Source organism: Cucumis sativus, chromosome 1 (assembly GCF_000004075.3).
Source record: "Cucumis sativus cultivar 9930 chromosome 1, Cucumber_9930_V3, whole genome shotgun sequence".
Classification (NCBI taxonomy): domain Eukaryota; kingdom Viridiplantae; phylum Streptophyta; class Magnoliopsida; order Cucurbitales; family Cucurbitaceae; genus Cucumis; species Cucumis sativus.
This window is the reverse complement of record NC_026655.2, coordinates 30,267,389-30,290,500: the sequence shown is the minus strand read 5'-3', so window position 1 is coordinate 30,290,500 and position 23,112 is coordinate 30,267,389. Positions and strand designations below refer to the sequence as shown.

Here is a 23,112-nt window from a genome sequence, read left to right as displayed (position 1 = left end):
TTTAAAATTAAATTTAATATTTTTACTTTCCGCGACGCACAAGAACCAAACGTCGCAGAAAGTTGCAAATTTAAGTGTACGTATTGAAGTGACAATGGTCACCTTTTCACGATGTGTGGCAGGTACATGTCGGGAATGTTTAAATAATTAATTCATTATTTAACCTTTCTGCGACGTTGGGGTTACTCGACGTCGGGAAATGGGTCATTCCCCAATGTGTTCAAAGACGTCGGGGAAAGTTCACTCTATTTATTCCCCTTCAACACAGAACCGATTGCAAAATAAAAGGAAGAGAAGATCGGCCTAGAGAGAGGGAGATGAAGAGGTTCGTGTTGCCGTTCGTCCGTCTTTGCCGTCAACGTTGCCGCCGTCGGAAGTGTCTCACACTCTCTCTCTCCTTCCCTCTACTTTCTCCATGTTTTCCTTCTCCGAATCGCTCATCTCCCTCTCTCATTCCTTGTACTTTCTCTCTTTCCCTTCTCTGAATCATTCATCTCCGTCCATTTTTCTATCAAATTTCATTCTCCAAAAACGATTAATCGCTTGTAAATAGACTAATTTATCAGCAACATCAACTATATATAGCAAGAACATAAATAATGGAAGAAATTAGTGGGTTTCTTTTCATATATAAATAAAATAAATAATTAAAAAATATATATTTAAAGTCTTTCGCGACACACACGTCGCGAAAGCCTTTTGCGATACTGGGTCGCAGAAGCCTTCTGCTATGTGTTGCAGCATGCATTGGGGAAATTTTTCCCATCGTTGATGTGAGCTATGTCGGGGAAAGTATCCCCAACATGCTTTCCCTGACGTGTCTGCCGACATCGTCATCGACGTCGCAGTAACCTTCCTCGACGTTGGTAAGGGTTTTCGACGACGTATTGCTATGTCAGGGAAACTCTTATTTCTTGTAGTGAGGCGATTTGACTAAAGAAAGTGTTTTTTGATAAGACGATATACAAGACCAATCAGCATGTATTTGAATTTCTCTACTTTAATAAAAAAAAAAACTAAAATTTTTGTATACGTGGTTGTGTTATTTTTTATAAGATTTTGTATATTCCCCCTTTTCATAGGATTGAAATAATTGTTAAACAATTGTGTAATCTTAGTGGGGGTATTATTGTTATAAGGAATCCAACAAATCCCACTAAAATGAAGGATTAGACAGTGTTGCAAAGAAACTAAATCTAACTATTTTTGTGCTAATATATTCTTTATATTTTTTGAGGTCGTTAACTTAATACAAAAAGTTTTCTCCAATTGGAGTGGATGGAGAGAGAAGGTAAAGAGAGAGAAGGTAAAGAGAGAGATTAAAAAAGTAAGGAGAAAATAAAAAGAAATGGAGGGCGTCAATGTCTTAGAGAGATTAAAAAAGTAAGGAGAAAATAAAATTCAAATTTTTAATACAACAATGTTATTCCCACGCACGCTAATTTTCAAGTTGGAAGATCATGCCAACGAGTTTTGGCATTTCTCTAATATTTTCTTTTTATGTCTTCCGTTAAGTATATTTTTATTGTGCATCACGCCGCTTGTTTTTTTTTTTAACGTTGGATAATTGTAAATTTAGTTATTAGATTCAAAATAATTAAGTATATAACAATATCATAAAAAATTTACAAATATAACTAAATTTGTCAAATTCTATCAATGATAAACCATGTTACAAATATTGGTCTATTACCGATAGATCATACGAAGTTTATCCGTGATACAAGATTATTAGTTATAATTTTGCTATATTTGTAATTTTTTTAAAATGTTGCTATATCCTTAATTATTATTCTTAAAATGGTTATCAATTGCAATTTCTCTAAAAACTATTTAGAAAATGAAAACTTTGACCAAACAGCCCAATTTAGAACATAAATAGAATTTATAGCACAGGAAAATAATATTTGTAAAAATAACAACTCTTGATCAATCATATGGTAAAATTATTTAAAATACCAATTTTGCCATTCAGTTTCGCTCTCCTTGATTACCCTTCTTCTTATCCTATCAATGATTGCTTCTATCACAGCTACAGTGCTATCAGTAATGTAGCTATCAGTAAGGACTTTTATCAATGACCTCATGCCTAGTAATTTAATATTTTTTTTTCATGAATCTATCACTAATAGCTTGAATTTTAAGTTTCTAAATGATATAAATGTTGATAGCATAACCTAAAATCAATAGTTTCTTCCAAAAAAGTTGCAACTATATCAATTGCATTTATACTATTAGTGATAGAAAACTATCATAAGAATAGTATGTTATTAATGATTCAAAACTATTACTGATAGCAGGCTAATCTGGTTTTTTCACTACTTTTTTTATACATATATACTGTACATGAAATACACATTTTTCTTAAATTAATTTTATTAAATCTTTTTAATTATGATAGTCATTTAATAAATTTATCCTCAGTCTTGATTTTTCTCTATTTTTTATACTTACGGTATATGAAATACACATTTTTCTTAAATTAGTTTTATTAAATATTTTTAATTATGATATTCATTTAATAAATTTAGCCTCAATCTTCATTTTTCACTACTCTTTTTTTCATACATATATATGGTATATTAAATAACAAAAATTCTCAAATGATTTTATTTAATCTTGTTAATTAGGAGGTTCATTTCATAAATTTAGCCTCAATCTTAATTTTGCCAAAAAATCTATTATAAAAAAATGTATAAATCTTATAAAAATATATCTCTCTTTCTCTCTCCATTGAGCAAGAAACTTCGACAAATTAAATTTTGTCACTTCATCACAACAAACATTATGATAATTAGAAATTGATTGAGTTTTGGTAATTAAGTTTTATCATATCCAACCTAATTAAGTTTTATGATAATGAGCCAAAGCCCAAGTCCAATAGACACATGGACTCAAGCCAAGCCCAACAGACAAATGTACCCAAGTCCAAGTCCTCCAAGCAAATGAAAATTCTCTATAAATAGAGAGACTTTTGGTGGAAGGAGGATTTGAAGCTCTGAAGTACTTAGTTAAGACTGAAGCTTCTAAAAAACTCTCATGTGCAAGTTCTTATCAACCTTGGAAATCTAAAACTTTCCTTGAGTTATAGAAGATCGAAACTGACTCACAACTATAACTTCCTAAAGATCGAAGATCAATAACTTATAAGTTTTAACCTGTATTCGAGAGAAAACATCAAAGGAGTAAATATTAAATATTGTACCCACTATACAAATCAATATATAAAGTTCAATTCTACGAATTACATTTATTTGGAAATCCCGTGTGAACAGTTTGGCACGTCCAATAGGACTATCTCTAGACTTGGAATACTAAAGCTTTCCTTCAATTATAGAAGATCAAAACTCAAACTGGCTCGCAACTATAACTTCTTAAAGGTCGAAGACCAATAACTTATAAGTTTTAACTTGTATTCGAGAAAAAACATCAAATGAGTAAATATCAGAGACTATACCCACTATACAAATCAATATACAAAATTAAATTTCACGAATTACATTTCTTTGAAAATCTAGTTCGTGTGAATAGTTTGACACGCCTAATGGGATCTCTACCTTTCATTTCTTTTTCCTTTTTGCAAAGAACATCTCATTTCTTTCTCCTTTTTTGCAAAGAACATCTAAAGAAATTAGTCCATAAGTTTAGTTCCACAAATTGTATTTCTTCCAAATAACAATATCTTCTATATATATATTTAAATTTGTTTCTCATCTCTCTTTCTCTCTTTTGTTTCGGAAATAGAAAATGCTTCTCATATATCTCTCTTTTATTTTGGAAAAAAAAATGCTTCACGTATCTCTCTCTTTCGCTCTTCTGTTTCTCACTCTAGTAACCAAATTGTAGTCATCCCATTTTGCAAATCTTCAATTTCCTTGTTTTGAATTTCAAAGTACAACTTTAAACGTTTCAGTTTCATTCTCTTCCTATACGAACCTCTCTCAAATTCCATGGCCCACTTGGAGATCCACCATTCTCCCCATTCTTCTTCCGGTCGTTCTAGTGATTTCTCTGTATCCATGGACTCCGATGGCGATGACGACAGCGACGGCGATCGGGTTGTCCCTTCTTCTGGTTTGTTTTTATTGTCCTTTTCTTATTTTAGGAGGTTGACGTCTGTTGTTTTTTTAATTGGCTATTTGCTATTTTTCTATGTAAGTTGAGAATTGGATGTTTTTTATGTCCTATGTGATGGATTAAATTATCGTATATAAGAAAGTTTTTAATACTTAGTTTTAATTTTTCAGGATTTAGGATTTTGTAATTCGTCGATTTACTTAGGATATAGTTCTACTCCATGCCAGAATCATCCCAACATCTCTTGATCAAGAATTTCTTGTTAAGGCCCAATTGTAAAATCTTGGAAATAGAGTTTCTAGAGATTCATTGAATACCCAAGTTCCCTCTTGAATTTTTAATTCAATCACCACTCCCTACCTGAAAATCTGAGAATGACATCTCCTGTGGTGATAGCGGTTGGTGATAATGAACCTCCTAAATTTCTCCTTACCGTACTTGTTCCTATCTCATGCCTATTTCTGACGAGAGTTTTGTTCTTCTAAGGAAATGTCCAATTGATTTGTACGAAAGGTTATTAAAGTTTTTAGGAAGGTGATGATGACACCACAATTCTCATTTAATTAAGTCCATGTTTGTTTTCTTGAAAACGTAATTCATCACTGGTAATTTGAAAAGTGGATTCCATTGAATTATGTTTGTTGTTGTTTACTTGTGTTGTGTAACGATAATAAAATGTAAATTCCGAAACCAAATCAGTAACCAATAAAAGCAATCCGATTGCACAATTGAGGGTGATCAATTCGATTGCATTTAAATATTATGTGAGATCCATTAGCCGATACTTTTATCGTTACTGCTACGATAGGAGAAATATGGATTTGTCAGAATTGCTGATACCATTAAAGATACTGGTACCAATTGACCCTAACCAGTAAAGATAACAAAAGTCAATAACGGTAATGGTAAGAAAATCTTATTACTTTTGCAAAATGCCTAAGTAAACATGATTAAAAGCTATCTAATTACATTTGTGATTGAGACCTAGTACGATTGACGATTGATGATTGATTCATCAATGGAAGCTCATTACAATTACACTAATTTTTATTACGGACTAGTAAACATGACCTAAATGTGAGGCTGTATCAAGGCTGTTGGATCTTGCGGGTTTGTGAATAGGTCAATTGAAATTGTTCAATGGGGACTTGCTGTTTTTCCCTTTGGCATAGAGTTATTATGAGGGTAAATAAGGTCCTAAGCCTTTTGAGGAGGCCTTGAGTTTTAGGTCCAAGGACACATCCAGAAATCTTGGGGAAACTACCTCTGTTGGTCCTCCTTTCTCTCTTAGTTTTAAACTGCTGCGTGACTGTGGAGAACTCAAATAGCTATTTTTGGGATAATTGTTCGTTATGCAGGAGTTCTTTTTGTACTATGCTCCCTTGCTCGGACTATTCATCTATGAGATGTGCTGAGGTTTATGTCTTACCTTCTTTAGGTAATTTTTCCTCATTCTTTGTTGGATTCTGTGGGCCTTTGTTGAATAGGGATAGGAGAAGAGATTTTTTATAGCACACATCTCAGAACCCACCCACTCTTAGTTCTTAATTTGGAGATTTCGACCCTTCCATCCTCATCTTCTTCTTTCTTCTAGAAATAATCTTTGTCAGAAAACCGATTCATTTCTTTTACCGATTCAATGAACCACCTAAGTTGAAAGATTGATAATGACATAATAATATTAGCTTCAACATCTTCTATGTGAAAAGCTTCATCTTCATGCCAAATGCTGAAAAATAAATTGTCGGTTTTGCACTTCTATCCCTATAATTTACAAATGATTGCTAGGTGGGTAAAAATTTTTCTAGAAAAATGAAAAGGATAGCCTGGATAAATCTTGACGTATAGTAGTGTACCGGAGAGGAGAAGGGGCCGGTGATAATGTTGAAGGGAAGAAGGAGGAGAGAGAAAACAGGAGAAAGGAGAGAGAGAAAGGGAGAGAGAACTTTCTTATTTTTTAGTGGATCTCTGTTATTAAAAAATTCTGTCACATAAAAAAATCTTTCTTATTTTCTGTTAAAAAAAATCTGCCAAATAACCCATTCCAGAAGCATCTTCCACCAATTGCACTAGCTGTATACTGGTCAGATGGAAGCACCTATAAAATAAATGTGGAACTTAGAATTTTGTGTAAAGCTATGTGTTTTCCTATATCTGAATATGGTTTCAGGAAATACTGACAGGAATTCATCTGGAGATAGTACTCAAGATGGATCATCAGTAGGTAGGGAATTAGTTTCTTGTTCAACTAAGCCTACCAAGTTGAGGAAGTCAAGACAGAGTCATGCATTGCATCATTTACTGCCAAATATTTTTGATGAAAAAGTTTCTTCAAGGAAGAAGGTATGTCATATTTTCTTTTGAGTTGGCTTCAATTTTATTATTCTAGATTTCAGAAGGCACTACTGAATGTTTTGTCAGGAAATGTACGTCTTTTTTACAAATCAACTAAAAGCTCGTGACCTCACTTAATTGTGATGCAACAACTAGATGATTATATTAAACAAAGCATTTTGAGAAATATGCTAAATGATATTCACAACGATTTAGACAGTAGTTTCTGTATAATGTTTACAAATCAGGGAGAGAGGAATAATTTTCAGATTCTTCAAGAGATTTGAGCCTCTCCTTTACACTCGGTATTTTACGGACTCTTTCCCATTCGATCGTGTATGGACTTTCTCTTACTATCCAACATGATGAATCTGCACATCCTCTATATGTTTTTCATCTCCCATACTGATATTCTCTTGACAATTAGTAACTTATCAAGCTAATTCTCTTGCATCATCCTTCTTGCACATATGAACTTAACTGGAGGTAGGTTAACTCTACCAATTCCATCTTTGATTTTCACCTTATACTTTCAAGTTCTTTGAACTTTACAATAGTATAAAGTCTTGTCATCGTCACAGGTTATATAAAAGTTCCCTTCGACGTGTGTAAAATCTTCTCTGCAGTCTGCTCTGATTATAATTTTATGATTTCCAAAGTTCTTAGTCAAAAGTGTGGATGCAGCTCAGGTGGTTGAAAAGGGTTGCCACAGTCAAGCATGATGGAACTGTCCAAATGGAAGTTCTCGAAGGGATTCAACCAGAAAATTTACATTTTGAAACTGGTGTAGATGATGAAGCTGTAGATGATGAACCCCTAGACACAGCCAATGTTCCATTCATCCCCCCATTACAAATTGTGATGCTCATAGTTGGCACAAGAGGAGACGTTCAACCTTTTGTTTCCATTGGGAAGCGTTTACAGGTTCTATTTACTTTTGCTGTTCCTTTTATCATTTCCTTATTGATTTTTCTTTTGATGATCTTTCTTTCTATTTTCTTTTGTATTATTTTTTTTATTGTTGGTTATTAAACTTCTCATAGTTTTTTGGATAAGATTTTTATCACCATTTTTCTGGGGTTGGTTTGTTGGATGCTCTTGTACTCTCATTTTTTTTCCTCAATGAAAGTTTGTTTCTTCATTAAAAAGAATAGTCAAAATAAATAATTTTATCACCATTGGCAGGCAACGTGTGCTTTTATTCAGATATATTCTTGGATGAGATATACTGTGCATAAACTTGTGGAGCTATTCCTTATAACATCGAATTGTTGTGAAGTTCCTGATAACTCATTACATGCCACACCTTAGCATTTTAACTTTCAAGTAATAGAAAAAAATATCATTGCTGGAAGATTTTAGGATATTTTCTTGAAACTAAAGTTGAACCATTTATACAAATGCTAGAATATTTTGAGAAAGAGAGAATATCATTGTGGAAAAGAAAATGACACAGTCGTACTGGCACATCACTAAACTACTATTTTGTTTATTTTTTTTAGGGAGAAAATAGTGTGATTAGAGAGTTCATTCCCACATATTTCTAAATAACAAGAACTAGAGGTCGGTTATGGTTTATAGAACAAAATAGAAGCAAATTCTAACTACAGTGATCAAAATTGTATTTTTTTCCCAAATGATTTATAAAAATTCATTTTAGAATATAACATAAAAGAAGATTATTGGAATAACAATGATAGATAATTAAATCCATAATTGGATGCAACACTTTTAGTTCTTGAGATTTGAGATTGATGTTTATTTGGTCTTTGAAATATCAAAAACTACACTTCAGTATTCGAAGTTTGAAAAAATGATTATATATTTTTTAAAACGGAGATGACGACAACAACAAAAAAAAAAAATAATGAGACTAACAATCAAAGTACAAGAGTATTATACTAAGAGAAAAAAGAGGAAAAGACAAGAACATTCAAACAAACTAAACAAATAAGAACTCGGGCAATTCAAAGGGTAAAATGACCAACAAATAATCAAAAGGACAAGCTAATAAAGTGAAATCCAACAGAAAAATTAATCTAAGTAGAACCAAAACAAAGAGAAACTGGATACAAAGCATAACAAAATATCTCTCTCATAAGGAAGCCATTCGAATCTAGAGAGTTGCAAGATGATGCAACTGGCAACCACGAATCTATCAGAAGAGGCTTGAAAAATCAGAAGTAGTCCAAAAATCGCATAAAAGATTCCTTCTTGGACTCTTGAATCATGACTACATCCGGGCTACAATTTTTGATGAATTTTTGAGGGCGACATGTTTGGAGGAATCATTCAAACCCCTAGTGTTCCAGGAGACAATCTTCATGATAGCTGGGAGAAAAAATGGGATGGCTGCACTTCTAAATTAAGCCAAAATAATTCCGCAATCATTGACTATAGACAACAAATGTTTTGGCAGATCCAGGGGAAATCTATTTGTGGGGAAGCTCTCATCATTAAACAAAACATTAAGGTTCATCCCTTCAATTTCTGAGTCTAATTTAAGGTCAACCTTGCTGGTGGTTTCGGCTGAATTTTCACTACTAACAGTGATAGGAGAGGAAATTTCAAGCTGGTTCTTGAGAGAAATATCATCTTTGCAGGGTGAACCTCCCAGAAACGATGCCTTTGAGTTAGAGATGGAGGATTTAGAAAAATTGACACTTTGATGAAGAAACAACGTTTACTAACCTAATGAAGCATTCAGGTACCTGAACTTTGGAGCTGTACACTTCCATAAGATCCGGGTTATTGGCAGAAACAAAGTGTTTGTGTAAGGCCTCCCATCATTCATACATACGTGAGAAAGGGTAAAAAGGGGAATGCAATTATTATTAATGAGCAAGGAAAAGAGCTGGAGTAAAAAAGTGAAAAATCCGTATAGAGTAGGGCCCACGGGATAGAATTTTGGGGAAGTCTTTAAATAGGGAAAGAGAGGGAGGGGGTAGCTAGGTTTTCTTTTATGAAAGTTATGGGGCTAGGCTGTTGTAGCCGCCAGGAGTCTCTTTTTCTGTAAAAGGGAGGTTGGTATGTTCTTTGTGTTTTTCCTTTATCTTTATTAGCTTTATATCGTGATCTGTGAACATTTTGACATTTATATATAAATAATACTCCAGAGTACCGTCTCTGTTTGCCATTGGGTGTTTGTTATTTGATATTTACGGTTGGTAAGGGTGTCTTATTTGATATTTTGAGGTTGGTAACCTTACAAGTGGTATCAAAGCTCGAAGAAACTGGGGGTGGTTACACGTCTCATGGTGCAAAGGCAGATTGAGGAAAGAGTGGAAGGGACTGAGAAAGAAATATTGGGAATGAAAGAAATGTTACTAGAAATAAAAAAAACGATGGACAGAATGGCGGAGGAACTGAGGGAGAATAATAGTTATAAAAGAAAGGATGAGTCAGGAACATCGGATGGATCAATCATGATATTGAAAGGAAAAATAGAGGAAACTGAAGTCACCACAGAGATGAACGGGAACAATACAGACCGTAGTAAGTATAAAAAGCTGGAAATGCCCATGTTTTTGGGCGAAAATCCAGAATCCTGGGTGTATAGGGCTGAACACTTCTTTGAGATCAACAATCTGCCAGAAACTGAGAAAGTGAAAGTGGCTGTGGTAAGCTTTGGGTAGGACGAAGTTGATTTGTATCGATGGACACATAATAAAAAGAGAGTAGAGTCATGGGAGGATTTGAAAGGAAGGATGTTCGAATATTTTAAAGATTCAGGACAGAAAAGCTTGGTGGCTCGTCTGATTCTAATACAACAAGAAGGGTCCTATAATGATTACGTAAAGAATTTTGTCACTTATTTAGCACCTCTACCACATATGGCAGAGAGTGTTTTGCGGGATGCATTTTTAACAGCGTTAGAACACGTACTCTAAGATGAAGTAGTTAGTAGATATCCCCAAACATTGGAGGAATGCATGAGAGAGGCTCAACTAGTTAATGACCGAAACTTAGCCTTAAAATTATCTAAGGCAGATTGGGGGGGGGGGGGGGGGGGGGGGGGGAGAACAAAAGAAAAGAGAAGGACAGACCAACAAGGGTCAAGAAGGAGCAGAAAAGGGAGTGTTAAAGAAAACGGATTTCCCATTGAAGCAGGTATCCATACCAATAAAGGGAAATTACCAAAGGAATGAACCTCCAGTGAAACGGCTGTCTGATGCCAAATTTAGAGCCAGACTCGATAAATGCCTATGTTTTAAATGTAATGAGAGATACTCACCTGGGCATAAATGCAAAATGAAAAAAAAGAGGGAATTGATGTTATTCATCATGAATGAAGAGGAGAGTGTCGAAGAGGAGAACCAAAGGGAGGAGAATTCAGAAGAGGTGGTGGAGTTGAAACAGCTAGACCTCACAGAAGAAACAAAGATAGAATTGAGAGTAGTCACCAGGTTGACAAATAGAGGAATGATGAAGCTCAAGGGAGAGATAAGAGGGAAGGAAGTGGTAGTACTTATCGACAGTGGAGCCACCCACAATTTTTTACACATTAAAATAGTAGAGGAGCAACAAATAACCGTCGAGGACGGAACACCCTTTGGAGTAACGATTGGTAATGGCACGAAGTGCAGAGAAATAGGAGTATGTAGAAAAGTGGAGATGAAATTGAAGGGGCTCACTGTTGTGACCAACTTCTTAGCCATTGATTTGGGCAGTGTGGATGTCGTTTTAGGGATGCAGTGGCTAGGTACCATTAAAACTATGAAAATCAATTGGCCTTCCTTGATTATGAAGTTTTGGGTTGGAACAAGGCAACTTACTCTTAAGGGGGATCCTTCCCTGGTGAGATCAGAATGTTCCTTTAGAACGATTGAGAAGACATGGGAAAAGGAAGATCAATGTTTCCTTTTAGAACTACAAAACTATGATACAGAAATGAATGAAGACATGGGGGAAAATCAAGAAATTAAGGGAGACGAAGAAGATACTCCGATGTTAAGGTTTCTGTTACAACAATATGTGGATATTTTCGAAGATCCAAAAGGGTTACCTCCTAAAAGAGAAGTTGATCATTGAATCTTGATGATGCCGAGCAGAAACCAATTAACGTGAGACCTTGCAAGAATGGACACGTTCAAAAGGAAGAGATTGAGAAGTTAGTAGAGGAGATGCTCCAAGCTGGGGTAATAAGGCCGAGTCACAACCCCGATTCTAGCCCCATTTTATTGGTGAAGAAGAAGGATGGAGGGTGGAGATTTTGTGTAGACTACCGAAAGCTCAACCAAGCCACTACAGCTGACAAATTCCCCATTCCTGTAATAGAAGAATTACTAGATGAACTGCACGAGGCTACAGTGTTCTCAAAGTTAGATTTGAAGTCCGGTTATCACCAAATAAGGATGAAGGAAGAAGACATAGAGAAGACAGCCTTCTGGACTCATGAAGGCCATTATGAATTCTTGGTCATGCCGTTTGGCCTCACCAACGCTCCTGCAACCTTCCAATCATTAGTGAACCAGGTATTTAAACCGTTCTTAAGACGCTGTGTTTTGGTTTTTTTTTATGACATTCTGGTGTATAGCTTGGATATCATCGAACATGAGAAACACTTAGGCATGGTGTTCGCTATATTGAGGGATCATCAACCGTTTGCCAATAAAAGGAAGTGCGTTATAGCTCATTCCCAAATCCAGTACTTGGGCCATTTAATTTCCAGAAGAGGGGTAGAAGCTGATGAAGAAAAAATACAAGATTTGGTTAATTGGCCACAACCAAGGAATGTCACTGGATTGAGGGGATTCTTGGGGTTAACCGGCTATTATAGAAGGTTTGTCAAAGGCTATGGCGAAATCGCAGCTCCTCTCACTAAGTTGCTGCAGAAGAATTCTTTTTTATGGAATGAAGAAGCCACAATTGCTTTTAATAAGCTGAAGATAGCAAGGACAACGATACCCGTTTTAGCACTTCCTGAATGGAACCTGCCATTCATTTTGGAAACAGATGCATCAGGAATAGGATTGGGAGCTGTGTTGTCTCAGAATGGTCACCCTATCGCGTTCTTTAGCCAAAAACTATCTCCCAAGGCACAAGCTAAGTCAGTATATGAGCGAGAGTTAATGGCCGTGGCGCTCTCTGTGCAGAAATGGAGGCATTATTTATTGGGAAAGAAGTTCACCATCATATCCGACCAGAAGGCTTTAAAGTTCCTTTTAGAACAGAGAGAGGTTCAACCTCAATTCCAAAAATGGCTAACTAAGCTATTAGGATATGATTTTGAGATTCTTTATCAACTCGGATCTAAGAACAAGGCTGCTGACGCACTGTCTCGAGTGGAACAACCACTGGAAATTAACATTATGACTACTACGGGTATTGTGAACATGGAGATAGTCAATGAAGAAGTGCAGCAAGATGATGAACTTAAGAGGATTATAGAGGGGCTAAAACAAAGGGAAGATGAGACAAGCAAACATCGTTAGGAGAATGACAAACTGTGGTATAAAAACCGAATAGTGTTATCGAAACAGTCTTCATTGATACCGAATCTGTTGCACACATTTCATAACTCTGTTCTAGGAAGCCATTCCGGATTTCTAAGAACATATAAGAGGATGAGAGGGAAATTACATTGGAAAGGAATGAAAACCGATGTCAAGAGATATGTGGTGGAGCAATGTGAGATTTGCCAGAGAAATAAGTACGAGGCAACTAAACCAGCAGGGGTTCTACAACCCATTCCAATTTCGGAGAAAATCCTTGAAGAATGATCCATGGATTTCATTGAGGAGCTGCCCAAAGCAGGAGGAATGAATGTAATCATGGTAGTAGTTGATAGACTCAGCAAGTACTTTTACTTCATTACTTTGAAACATCCATTCACAGCCAAAAGAGTAGCAGAAGTGTTCATTGATTGAATCATCAGTAAACCTGGCATTCCTAAATCGATTATTTCCGACAGAGATAAGATCTTCATCAGCCATTTTTGGAAAGAATTATTCGCCACTATGGGGACAGTATTGAAGAGGAGTACTGCTTTTCACCCCCAAACCGATGGGCAGACCGAAAGAGTCAACCAGTGCTTACAAACATATCCGAGATGTTTCTGAAATGACAACCCCATAGGTGGGATAAGTTCATTCCGTGGGCAGAATTGTGGTATAACACCACCTTCCATGTTTCTACGAGAAGCAATACATTTGAGATAGTGTATGGAAGACACCCACCTCCTCTAATTACCTATGGTAGTAAGAAGACACCGAACGATGAGGTGGAAACCATGTTGAAAGAAAGAGACTTAGCACTGGATGCGTTGAAGGAGAATTTGAGTGTAGCCCAAAATAGAATGAAGAAAATGGGGGATACAAAGAGAAGAGAACCCAACAAAGACGACTTTTTGAATTCCAGTGCAACTAAGGCAGTTTTGACTGCGTTCTTGCTTCTTTCGTCTTCTCCGGCGTCGATGAGGGATCCTGAAGGTGTTCCAGAATAGCAAATGGATTTCTTGCTATGTGAAGATGTGCGAAAGTTGATTTCGGGACATTTAAAACCGGAGAATAAAAAAGAGAGGTTTGAACCATCATCTTGCAAGGCCTCCCTAATTCTTAACAAGTCAGTGGAATTTTTAAAATCACCGACCATAATAGTACCACCTGTAGGAAAGGGAGGATTCAAACATTCGATATCACCAAAGTTTAGAAAAATGTTTCCCCTTTTAGAGTAATCTCAGTCGTGGAAGGTACAATTCTGCAAAGATTCTGCTTAGCTTGAATCCTAGCTTCACTGCAGTTGGTAAGATTAAAAGTGTCCATGGCAATACTTTCAAGTCCCCCAAATGATCCCCGATAACCTCGAATTCTCCTACTCTAGTAATCCAAAGGGAGGTTCTTTATTTCGGGCCATCCTCCATAGCCTTTCATGGTGAGCGGCCGACTGTGTTTGTGTTTATCTCATCTTTCGAATTTTAGGTGAAAAGAGCCCAACGCCTGCCATTTCCCTTCATTACATATGACATCCTTTATTGAGCCATGGTCAAAACCAATGAGAGCATTCACACCAAATAAAGGGTTAATGACTATCTTTTTTTGGAAGTAGTTTTTTAACATTTTTCAAATTTTCCTCCAATCGTGGAAGGCAACGAGCTTACTAACAATCTAGAGGTTTTCAAAATTGGTTGGGATAACGTCAAAATTCCTAATTACTTGTTGGCTTCTGCTTATCAGTTTTCAAATCTGAGGAAGGACAAGGGGAAATCTCTGCTATTTTTATATCTGCCAGCGCTACAAGACTACTGCAATCTCCTGAAGCTTTCTTCGTGACAGATGCAATGCACTTTTTTGTTCGACTTTATCTGCATAACTCAAGTTGCTTTCCATAACAGTGGGAATGTGCTTCAAGTGGTTTCTAGAAAACCATTTGACATATTCCTCCCTAGAACCGAAATTGTCCAGCATATTTAGAAAAGATCTCCATCCCTGTTTGTTTTCCCCAGAGCACACCCCTGTACTAGAATGCCCTGCTGATGAAGGCCAAAAGTCACAGCTTAAAACCCATCCAGTCTTTGATTTAAATTTTGAAACTTTCAATCCACCTCTATCCAGTTCACCCAGAACTTTTCCTCTGGCCTTCTTAATAGTTCTGAGACAGCCTTCAACGGTCATTCTAGATGAAATCCGGAGACCGACAAGATTCCACAAACTTCCACATCTTCAACATGAATCTGATTTCCCTCTTTCCAGGTACAGTAATGAGACTCAAGGGCTTTGCAGCTGACTACCTCCATATTTGGATGAAAACGCCGGCAGTCGGAAAGAAAGAGGAGGGAGGAGGGAGGAGGGAGGAGGGAGAGAACTTACCTATAGCACTATTAGATTGGAAGGGAGAGCTTCATCACCATTTTCTCTTGAAAAACCTATAGCCTCTCTCTGTCTAAATTCTCTTCCTTTTGGGTACAGGAGCAGCAACTATAATACTCTTTCCTTTTTCATTTTTCAACACCAACAACAACGACTAAAAATAGCCATGGTGAATGAACTCAGCACCTCCAGATCCCACTTCTCTTGTCCAGGGGTACCTTGTATCAGATGCAAAGCGGTGAGGTTTAGGCTACATGCTGGGAGCAACTATAGGTTTCTCAGCTGACTACGATGAATTTTCCCTTGGCAATTTCTTCATGGGGGTGTAGCACCCTTTACAAGTAGATCTATGATGCCCATACTGTGTCAACTCTTGATTTCTTGCTTCATTTCAAATCTAAAAGTTGCACAGTGATAAGGCCACTCGAGAAGGAGAAGGAATATAGATAAAGGGAAGAGAAGAAATGAAAAGGAAATGCTTCATCACATTTCCAATCATCAAAAAGTTAATTTGTAGTTGATATACTCTGCCAAATCTTCAAGCCAAACAAACAAGGAACTGCCAGGTTATCTTTTTGTTAGTCAATGAATAGTCAATATGATCTTAGAAAATGATGCAAACAGTAACATACTAATATCTATTAATTATAGCTTTAATAGTTTGTTATTATATATTTATAACATAATCTTTCAGCTTCTAAAATATATTATCAGACCTAAAAAATATATGATCCTGATTTGTTCTGCTGGCAGTGCTCATCATCATTTATGAAACTAGAAATTTTGCTTGCCATAGTATTAACATTTAGAATAGTGTAGGGTTTATGAAATAAATTAATATATTATTTAGTGACATGCTAGAATATGAGTGATAGGAATACGTACTGCTGTAGTATTTGGAAAGTTGGCCATGTATTTTTTTTCTCTTTTTATTGTTGCAACCTAGCAATTGGTTTTCTAAATCAAATCTCTTGGCTTTCCTAATAAAATATTTTGACTTATTGAATAACATTCGACATGAGAGGACGAAATAATTTGTAATCTTGATGTATTATTATTATTGTTGGGACTTGCTTTGACTCTTATTTTACAAAATTATGCATTAAAATACAGGCTCTCTTCAGTAAACTTTGATAGATCAAGTTAGTTTTAAGTTGACAGAGATGATGCATTACTTTCAGGAGCATGGCCATAGAGTTAGATTGGCAACTCATGCAAATTTTAAAGATTTTGTACTCTCTACTGGACTGGAGTTCTTTCCTTTAGGAGGAGATGCTAAAGTTCTTGCCGACTGTAAGTGTTCTGATTATTTTCTATTTTTTTTTGCATCACATTCACAAACTAAGGTAATAAACACATCAATAGTAGTCAAGAACGAGTGTTAAAACTATTGTGTGAGGGATATGCCCATTTGTTTTTTAAAATATGCTGAGATAGATAATTTTGGAGCATTTTTATTTGAGTAAATAAAAAAAAGTGAGCTAGAACTAAAATAAATTATTGAACTTGGAGAGATTAAGAGAAATTTTAATAATTCATATATGCAACATAGGACCTCTTATAAAGAAGAGACTCATTACAAATAAGGAAAGAGGAAAACAGCACAAAAGAAAAATGTTTTTTGAGAAGGATACGAGTCTCACTATTATTAATATAAATAAAGAGACAAAGCTCAATGTACATGAGGGTTATATAAAGAAGAGTCTCATTACAAATAAGGAAAGAGGAAAACAGCACAAAAGGAAAATGTTTTTTGAGAAGGATACGAGTCTCACTATTATTAATATAAATAAAGAGACAAAGCTCAATGTTCATGAGGGTTATACAAAGAGCAATAGGGGGAGGGAGGATCAACAGGCGCATCTGGGCATCTCAACTAGGTTGACATCCCCTTAGCGCCCACAACACATCCAAAAAGCGACAAAATAAGATCAAACAAAAAGCCACAAAATATTGCTAGCTTTGCCCCCCGATGTCTATACATAAATATCGGGGTGGGGGCTACATTCAACAACTGAAGATCCAAACTAAAATAAGTCCATAATTGACGACTGTTGACCTTGACTTTAGATGATCTGATATTTCACAAGACTGGGGAAGAACGCATGTAGCAGAGAGCAGTTTTTCAACTTTCGGTTTTTCCTTGCATTGGAACAGGTCAATAAGATCTGTTTCTAAAGACTCAAAATGTCTTTGCCTTTCAAGTTTGGCTGCTTATCAAAATGCTCCATTTCTCACTACTAACGCTGAAAGGAGAGTAAAAGATAGACTCACCCTTCTTTCCAGAGGGATTGAGAGGGGTTTTGCTTGGAGAGCGCCTAAAAAATTTCACCTTCGAATTGGACAAATAAAACTCAGAGTACTTTAACTGCGATGGATGGGAAGAATGAGATTTTGACTTAGTAGAATTGTCTGGAGCTTGTATTTGGGTGCAACTATTTCCAACAAGTCTAGATTAGCCTCTAAAAACATCTTGGAACTGCTGAAATGACTGAGTTTTGAGAACAGATGCGTTTTTCCTTTAACAAGTCAAGAACTTCATCTTCAATTATATGGGCCCTTAAGGATCGTTTAACCGAAATTTTCTTTGTTTTTGAGACAATGTGGGAAGACCTTTGAAGAAATTTTCTTTATTTTTGAGACAATGTGGGAAGACCTTTGAAGACTTCTTTCTTTTCAATTTTTATCTTGACCTTAATCCTGTGGAGGACTAGAGAGTAGAAGAGGAGAAAGAACCTGAAGATGAAGAGTTAATGGAGGCTTGATCAAAGGAAACTCTGAAGGGCTTTGGTGCACCCAGTGTGAAGGGAACTAAATGCTTTGATGGCACAATGGACAAGCTGTCGAATTTTTGAAGAAAGTCTAAACGTCTAACATATGACATTTTGCCATTTGGCCTTCCTCTATTGAAGTATCAATTCAATTAATTTGGGAGGAATTTAAATGTTTGTTTAAAGGCAGTGTGACTCTTGGATTCTCATTGCGCAAAGCAAATGTCATGGCCACAATTTTCTCTCATTTGTGAAAGCAACTCTTCGTCTTCTTCTTTCATGTTCCCTCCAAATTTGAATCTCTTTCAATTTTAATGCGACAGGAGGAGGAATCTAGAGGGATGAGGAACATATTTGGTATTGAAGTTAGCATAAGGATTTCTTCAGAAGATTGCCTTTTTTTTTTTTTTGGTGACAAACTTCTTTATTAATAATATAAACTCAAAGTACAAGAGATATATATTGAGTGTAATAAAGAAGCTTAAAGAGCAAAAAGCAGCGGGATCAAAAGGTGCACCTGGACATCTCAACTAGATTGACACCCCCTTAGCACCAAAACATCATATCCCAATTAAAACACTAAGCAAAATGAATGCTGTACTAGATAATAAACAATTGTGTCTAGAATAAATACATAGGGCTGAGATAGAGAGAATGCGAAAAATAGAAGCAATATAGAAACAACACCAGTGACGAAAAAACTGAGCCTAACAAAGTAACTACTGAGAAATCCAAAAGCAAAATAGAAAACTAAGCAAGCAATCACCGTTCTGAGCCATCTATTTCAGAATGTAGTCCAGACTTTTTGGAGGTTTACAACCCCAGAATTCAGACCTCTAATTGCCTCATCAGGTGAGTTTCTCCTACCAAGAAATTCAATTATTCGAAACTTCCCTTGATAGGGTGGATTGGAACTTTTTAGAAAAAAATTTATCTTTGAAAAAGTTTAGTTCCAAATGGATATCATGGATAATGGGCTGCCTAAAAAATCCAAAGTATTCAGTCTTCATCAATGGTAAGCCAAGAGGCCGAATAACAGCATCTAGAGGTATCCGCCAAGGAGACCCCCTCTCCCCCCTTTTATTCCTTCTAGTAAGTGAGATTTTAGAAGAAATCATAAACAAGCTTCATATTAACAGCCAGTTTGAAGGTTTTCTTGTTGGCAAAGACTTTTTGGCCATCAAAGTAATGAGAAGCAAGAAGGGTCTTTTTATGTAACAGAGAAGTATGTGTTTGATTTGCTATCTGAGACAAGAAACTTGGGAGCAAAGCTATGTAGTACTTCGATGATGCTTGGTCTACAACTGTTAAAAGGTGGAGAACCACTTTGAGGTTTCTGAGAGATATAGAAGACTGGTTAGATGGTAACTACCTTAGAGTAACACTTCCAGACATAGCTTATCCGGTAAGCATTATGAGTCAGTTTATGACCTCAGCCATAGTGGAACATTGGGACGCAGTACATCAAATTCTATGTTATCTTAAGGCTGCATTTTGGATGTTGATGCATTTATATGCTTAAAAGATTTACTTTGATATATTCCACACTCACAAGTTTTTATTATTGTCATACCTGTCTTTTTCGTCTACTCAACAAGATTATGCATGAACAAGTGTTTGATAGGTGTCCACCACGTGTTGAAGTTTCCGACACGTGTCAAACATGGATACGCTAGTGAAACTAAAGCGTTTGTGCTTTTTAGTCATCAGGAAGGTAAAAAATTATAATGGACCCTGAACCTAAATGAACAAACCGTAAATTGTTAGTACCTCAACAACCTAATGACATAAAAAAAAATCGGTTTAAATTTTTTTTATAGAGCAGTAAATGGTACTATGATCTTTTAGAATTAGTGAAGTAAGCATCCGAAATTGAATAATCCAAGATGCCATCAATACTGCTGATCGTTTGTAGTGTCGTTTGCCTTATATCTGCCCTTCTCCTTCTTGGTATCTCATGTGTCGTCAACATGCTAAATCTTCTATTCATTTGTTTTTGCATTGCCTTTTTGTGGCCAATTTTGGACTACTGTTCTTCCTTCTTTTGGATTGTCCTTTACTTGCCCTAATTCTGTCTTTGATGCTTTTGCTTGTTTATTAGTGGGTCATTTTGTTGGTGCAACTAGGAAGATGGTTTGTTTAGCTATTCTGCGGGCTTTCTTATTGTGTTTATGGAGTGAATGAAACAGACGGCTCTTTAGTGATTCCTTTTCTTCTTTTAACCGTTTTATGGAATTATTTTTATCTATGGCATTTTCCTGTTGCAGAACAAAACACCCTTTTAGACATTACAACTTATTGTTTTTAGTCAGTAATTGGTGCTCTTTGATATAATCACCTTTTGGTGTTTGGGGTTCTCTCCTTTCATTGTTAATGAATTGTTTCTTTTTCACCTATAAAGAAGAATCCCAGATGCCACTTTTCACCAAAAAGCCACAAAATTAATGAACATAATCTGTATAACACTTACCTTTTGCTGACTCTTTGAAAAAGCTAGCTTTTATACTAACTCTCTTCTGGATCTTCAGAGCATATTCATGATTGTATGTTTTGCTTATTTTCTACAGATATGGTAAAGAATAAAGGATTCCTTCCATCAGGACCTTCGGAGATACATGCCCAACGAAATCATTTGAAGGATATTATTTTCTCATTACTTCCTGCGTGCCAGGATGATGATCCAGAATCAAAAATTCCATTCAAGGCAGATGCGATAATTGCTAATCCCCCTGCATATGGTTAGAGTCAAATTTCTAATTTTATGTTATCTTTTCATGGAATTTTGAGTTTTTAAGTTTGCTCATAATCTTCTCTCCTTGCTTTCATTTGTACCCTACCTTTTAAGCACTGGTCATCTGCTTACAACCATTTTTCCATAGCTTTCTATTTTAGGTCATTAGAAGAAAAGTTGCTAAACTTTATGTATTCATAATTAGTTTGTGCATATGCATTGGAATGTTTATGGTCCATAAATCATTTTTGAAAAGATTGTACAGAAGATGTACAAGACTTGAAGCTTAGGAATGCTTGTCAATTAGTCAACTCAATTAAGATAAAGTACTCGCAAATATTTTTTGATTCAAGAGTCTAAGGTTGACTAAGTGGACTACATCCTCCCAAAGCTTGTCCATGGTCTATCTATTTGGAATAAGATGCACTTGTTGTGCTCTAGCCAGAGGAGGACCTAGTGTATGTTGTGCGCTAACAATACAACCATAGATTCAAAGATGGTTTTTCATTTCTGTTGGAAAGATACAACCCTAGATTTAATGATGTTGTGAGAGTGAACATGAAGTTGACCACTGCTGATTCACATTTGTGTGTGTGTGGGGGAGGGGGGGGAGTAGAAAGGGAAATTCACCCACTTCGTTAGTTAGTGAAAGGATATGTATCTTTTGTCTTATTATATTTTGGGGATTCCATGCTTTTATGTTGTAATCTCTTGGTGTAACCAAGTTGGAAGAGTGCTAGTGTACTTTTGTGATCTTACAATGTATCGTCTTATTATTCCTATGAGAGGTATCTTTACATTGGTATCAGATCAGTAATTTAGTAGATCTTAGACTCAATTTTATTTCTCAACTACACGTGGTCTAGGGAAGGGGGAACTCGAACTAGTTTCTAAATCTCTTATCTATAGATTTCTGGTTTCTAGCAAGTGGGAGGAAGCATTTGAGAATTCAAGAGTAGAAAGGCAAATTTCCGAACACTTCCCTATTTTATTGGAGGCTGGTTCTTTTGAATGGGGACCAAGCCAATTTCGGTTTTGTAACTGTTGGTTGAAAGATAAGGATTGTTGTAGATTGATTGAAAGATTCTTTTGCATGAGATAGACAGCAAGGTCGGGCCAGATTTGTAATTTCCTCCAAGTTCAGAAAGATAAAAACAGATTTAAAAAAGTGGCTTGCTGATTTTGAAAAACAGAAGTGCAGGGAAGAGTTTCTCTTGAAAGACATAGAAAGAAGAGATCAAATGGCATAATTTGAAGAAGTTTCCTCCTTTGAAGAAGACTTAAGGGTCGCATTAAAAGCAGAATTGTTGGCAAGCTAACCAAGTGGAAGAAAGGAATCATATGCAGAAAAGTAAACTGAATTGGTTGGATTTGGGGGATGAAGGCACTGCTTTTTTACATCGATTTCTTGCAGCAAAGAAGAGGAAGAATTTGATATCTGAATTGATTAGTGATCAAGGTAATTCAATTAAATCTTTTCTTGAACTTGGTAACAAGGTATAAGGAGTTGTTTGACGCTGAAAGAGTTGCCTCCCTGAAGAGCAGTAGACCATTCAATCCTGATAGTAGGACAGAAACCCATCAACGTCAGATCCTACAAGTATGGTTACATTCAAAAGGAAGAAATCGAAAAATTAGTCTCTGAAATGGTGCAAGCGGGAATCATCAAACCCAGCCGGAGCACCTATTCAAGCCTCATACTATTAGTGGAAAAGAGGGATGGAGAGTGGCGATTTTGTGTAGACTACCGCAAACTGAATCAAGTGACAATTGCAGACAAGTTTCCCATCCCCGCGATCGAGGAGCTCCTTGATGAGCTAAATGGTGCGGTAGTAAACTGGATTTGTGCTTAGGGTATTACCAAATTTGGATGAGGGAGGATGGCACTGTGAAGACAGCTTTTCGCACTGGCAAAGGACATTGCAAATTCTTTTTTTTATGCCCTTTGGGTTAACCAATGTGCCGACAACATTTCGGTCACTAATGAATCAAGTATTCAGACCCTTCTTGAGGCATTTTGTGCTGCTGTTTTCTGACGATATCTTAGTCTATAGCACCGACATCATTGAACACGAAAGACAGTTGGCAGTGGTGTTCAGTATTTTGAGAGACAACAAATTGTTTGCAAATGAGAAGAAATGTGTCATTGGGCATTCCCAAATTCAGTATCTGGGACATTGGATCTCTAGTAAAGGAGTAGAAGCTTCTGGAGAAAAAGTAAAAGCAATGGTGAATTGGCCGCAACCAAAAGACATATCTGAGTTGAGGGGATTTCTGCATCTTATGGGCTATTATAGGAGGTTCGTGAAAGTGTATGGGGATATTGCCACATTTCTTACCAAATTGTTGCAGAAAAATGGGTTTAGGGACGAAGGGGCTACTGAATCATTTG

At 36.2% G+C, this 23,112-nt stretch overlaps 1 protein-coding gene across 6 annotated transcripts in view; it reads left to right on the top strand.

Moving 5' to 3' along the window:
• The first annotated feature begins 3,726 nt into the window (after positions 1-3,726).
• LOC101212072 (sterol 3-beta-glucosyltransferase UGT80A2) overlaps positions 3,727-23,112 on the top strand; it is a 38,605-nt gene continuing 19,219 nt past the window's right edge. The window contains exons 1-5 of one of the 6 annotated variants that reach the window (XM_031884203.1): positions 3,727-4,058; positions 6,261-6,420; positions 7,096-7,335; positions 16,400-16,511; positions 20,557-20,727. In XM_031884203.1, the coding sequence (XP_031740063.1) occupies positions 4,030-4,058; positions 6,261-6,420; positions 7,096-7,335; positions 16,400-16,511; positions 20,557-20,727 (712 nt within the window). In that variant the 5' untranslated portion in view covers positions 3,727-4,029. Of the gene's footprint in view, positions 4,075-6,247; positions 6,421-7,095; positions 7,336-16,399; positions 16,512-20,556; positions 20,728-23,112 lie in introns of all 6 variants that reach the window. The other 5 variants (XM_011661936.2, XM_031884218.1, XM_011661937.2 and 2 more) reach the window with 5 other exon arrangements.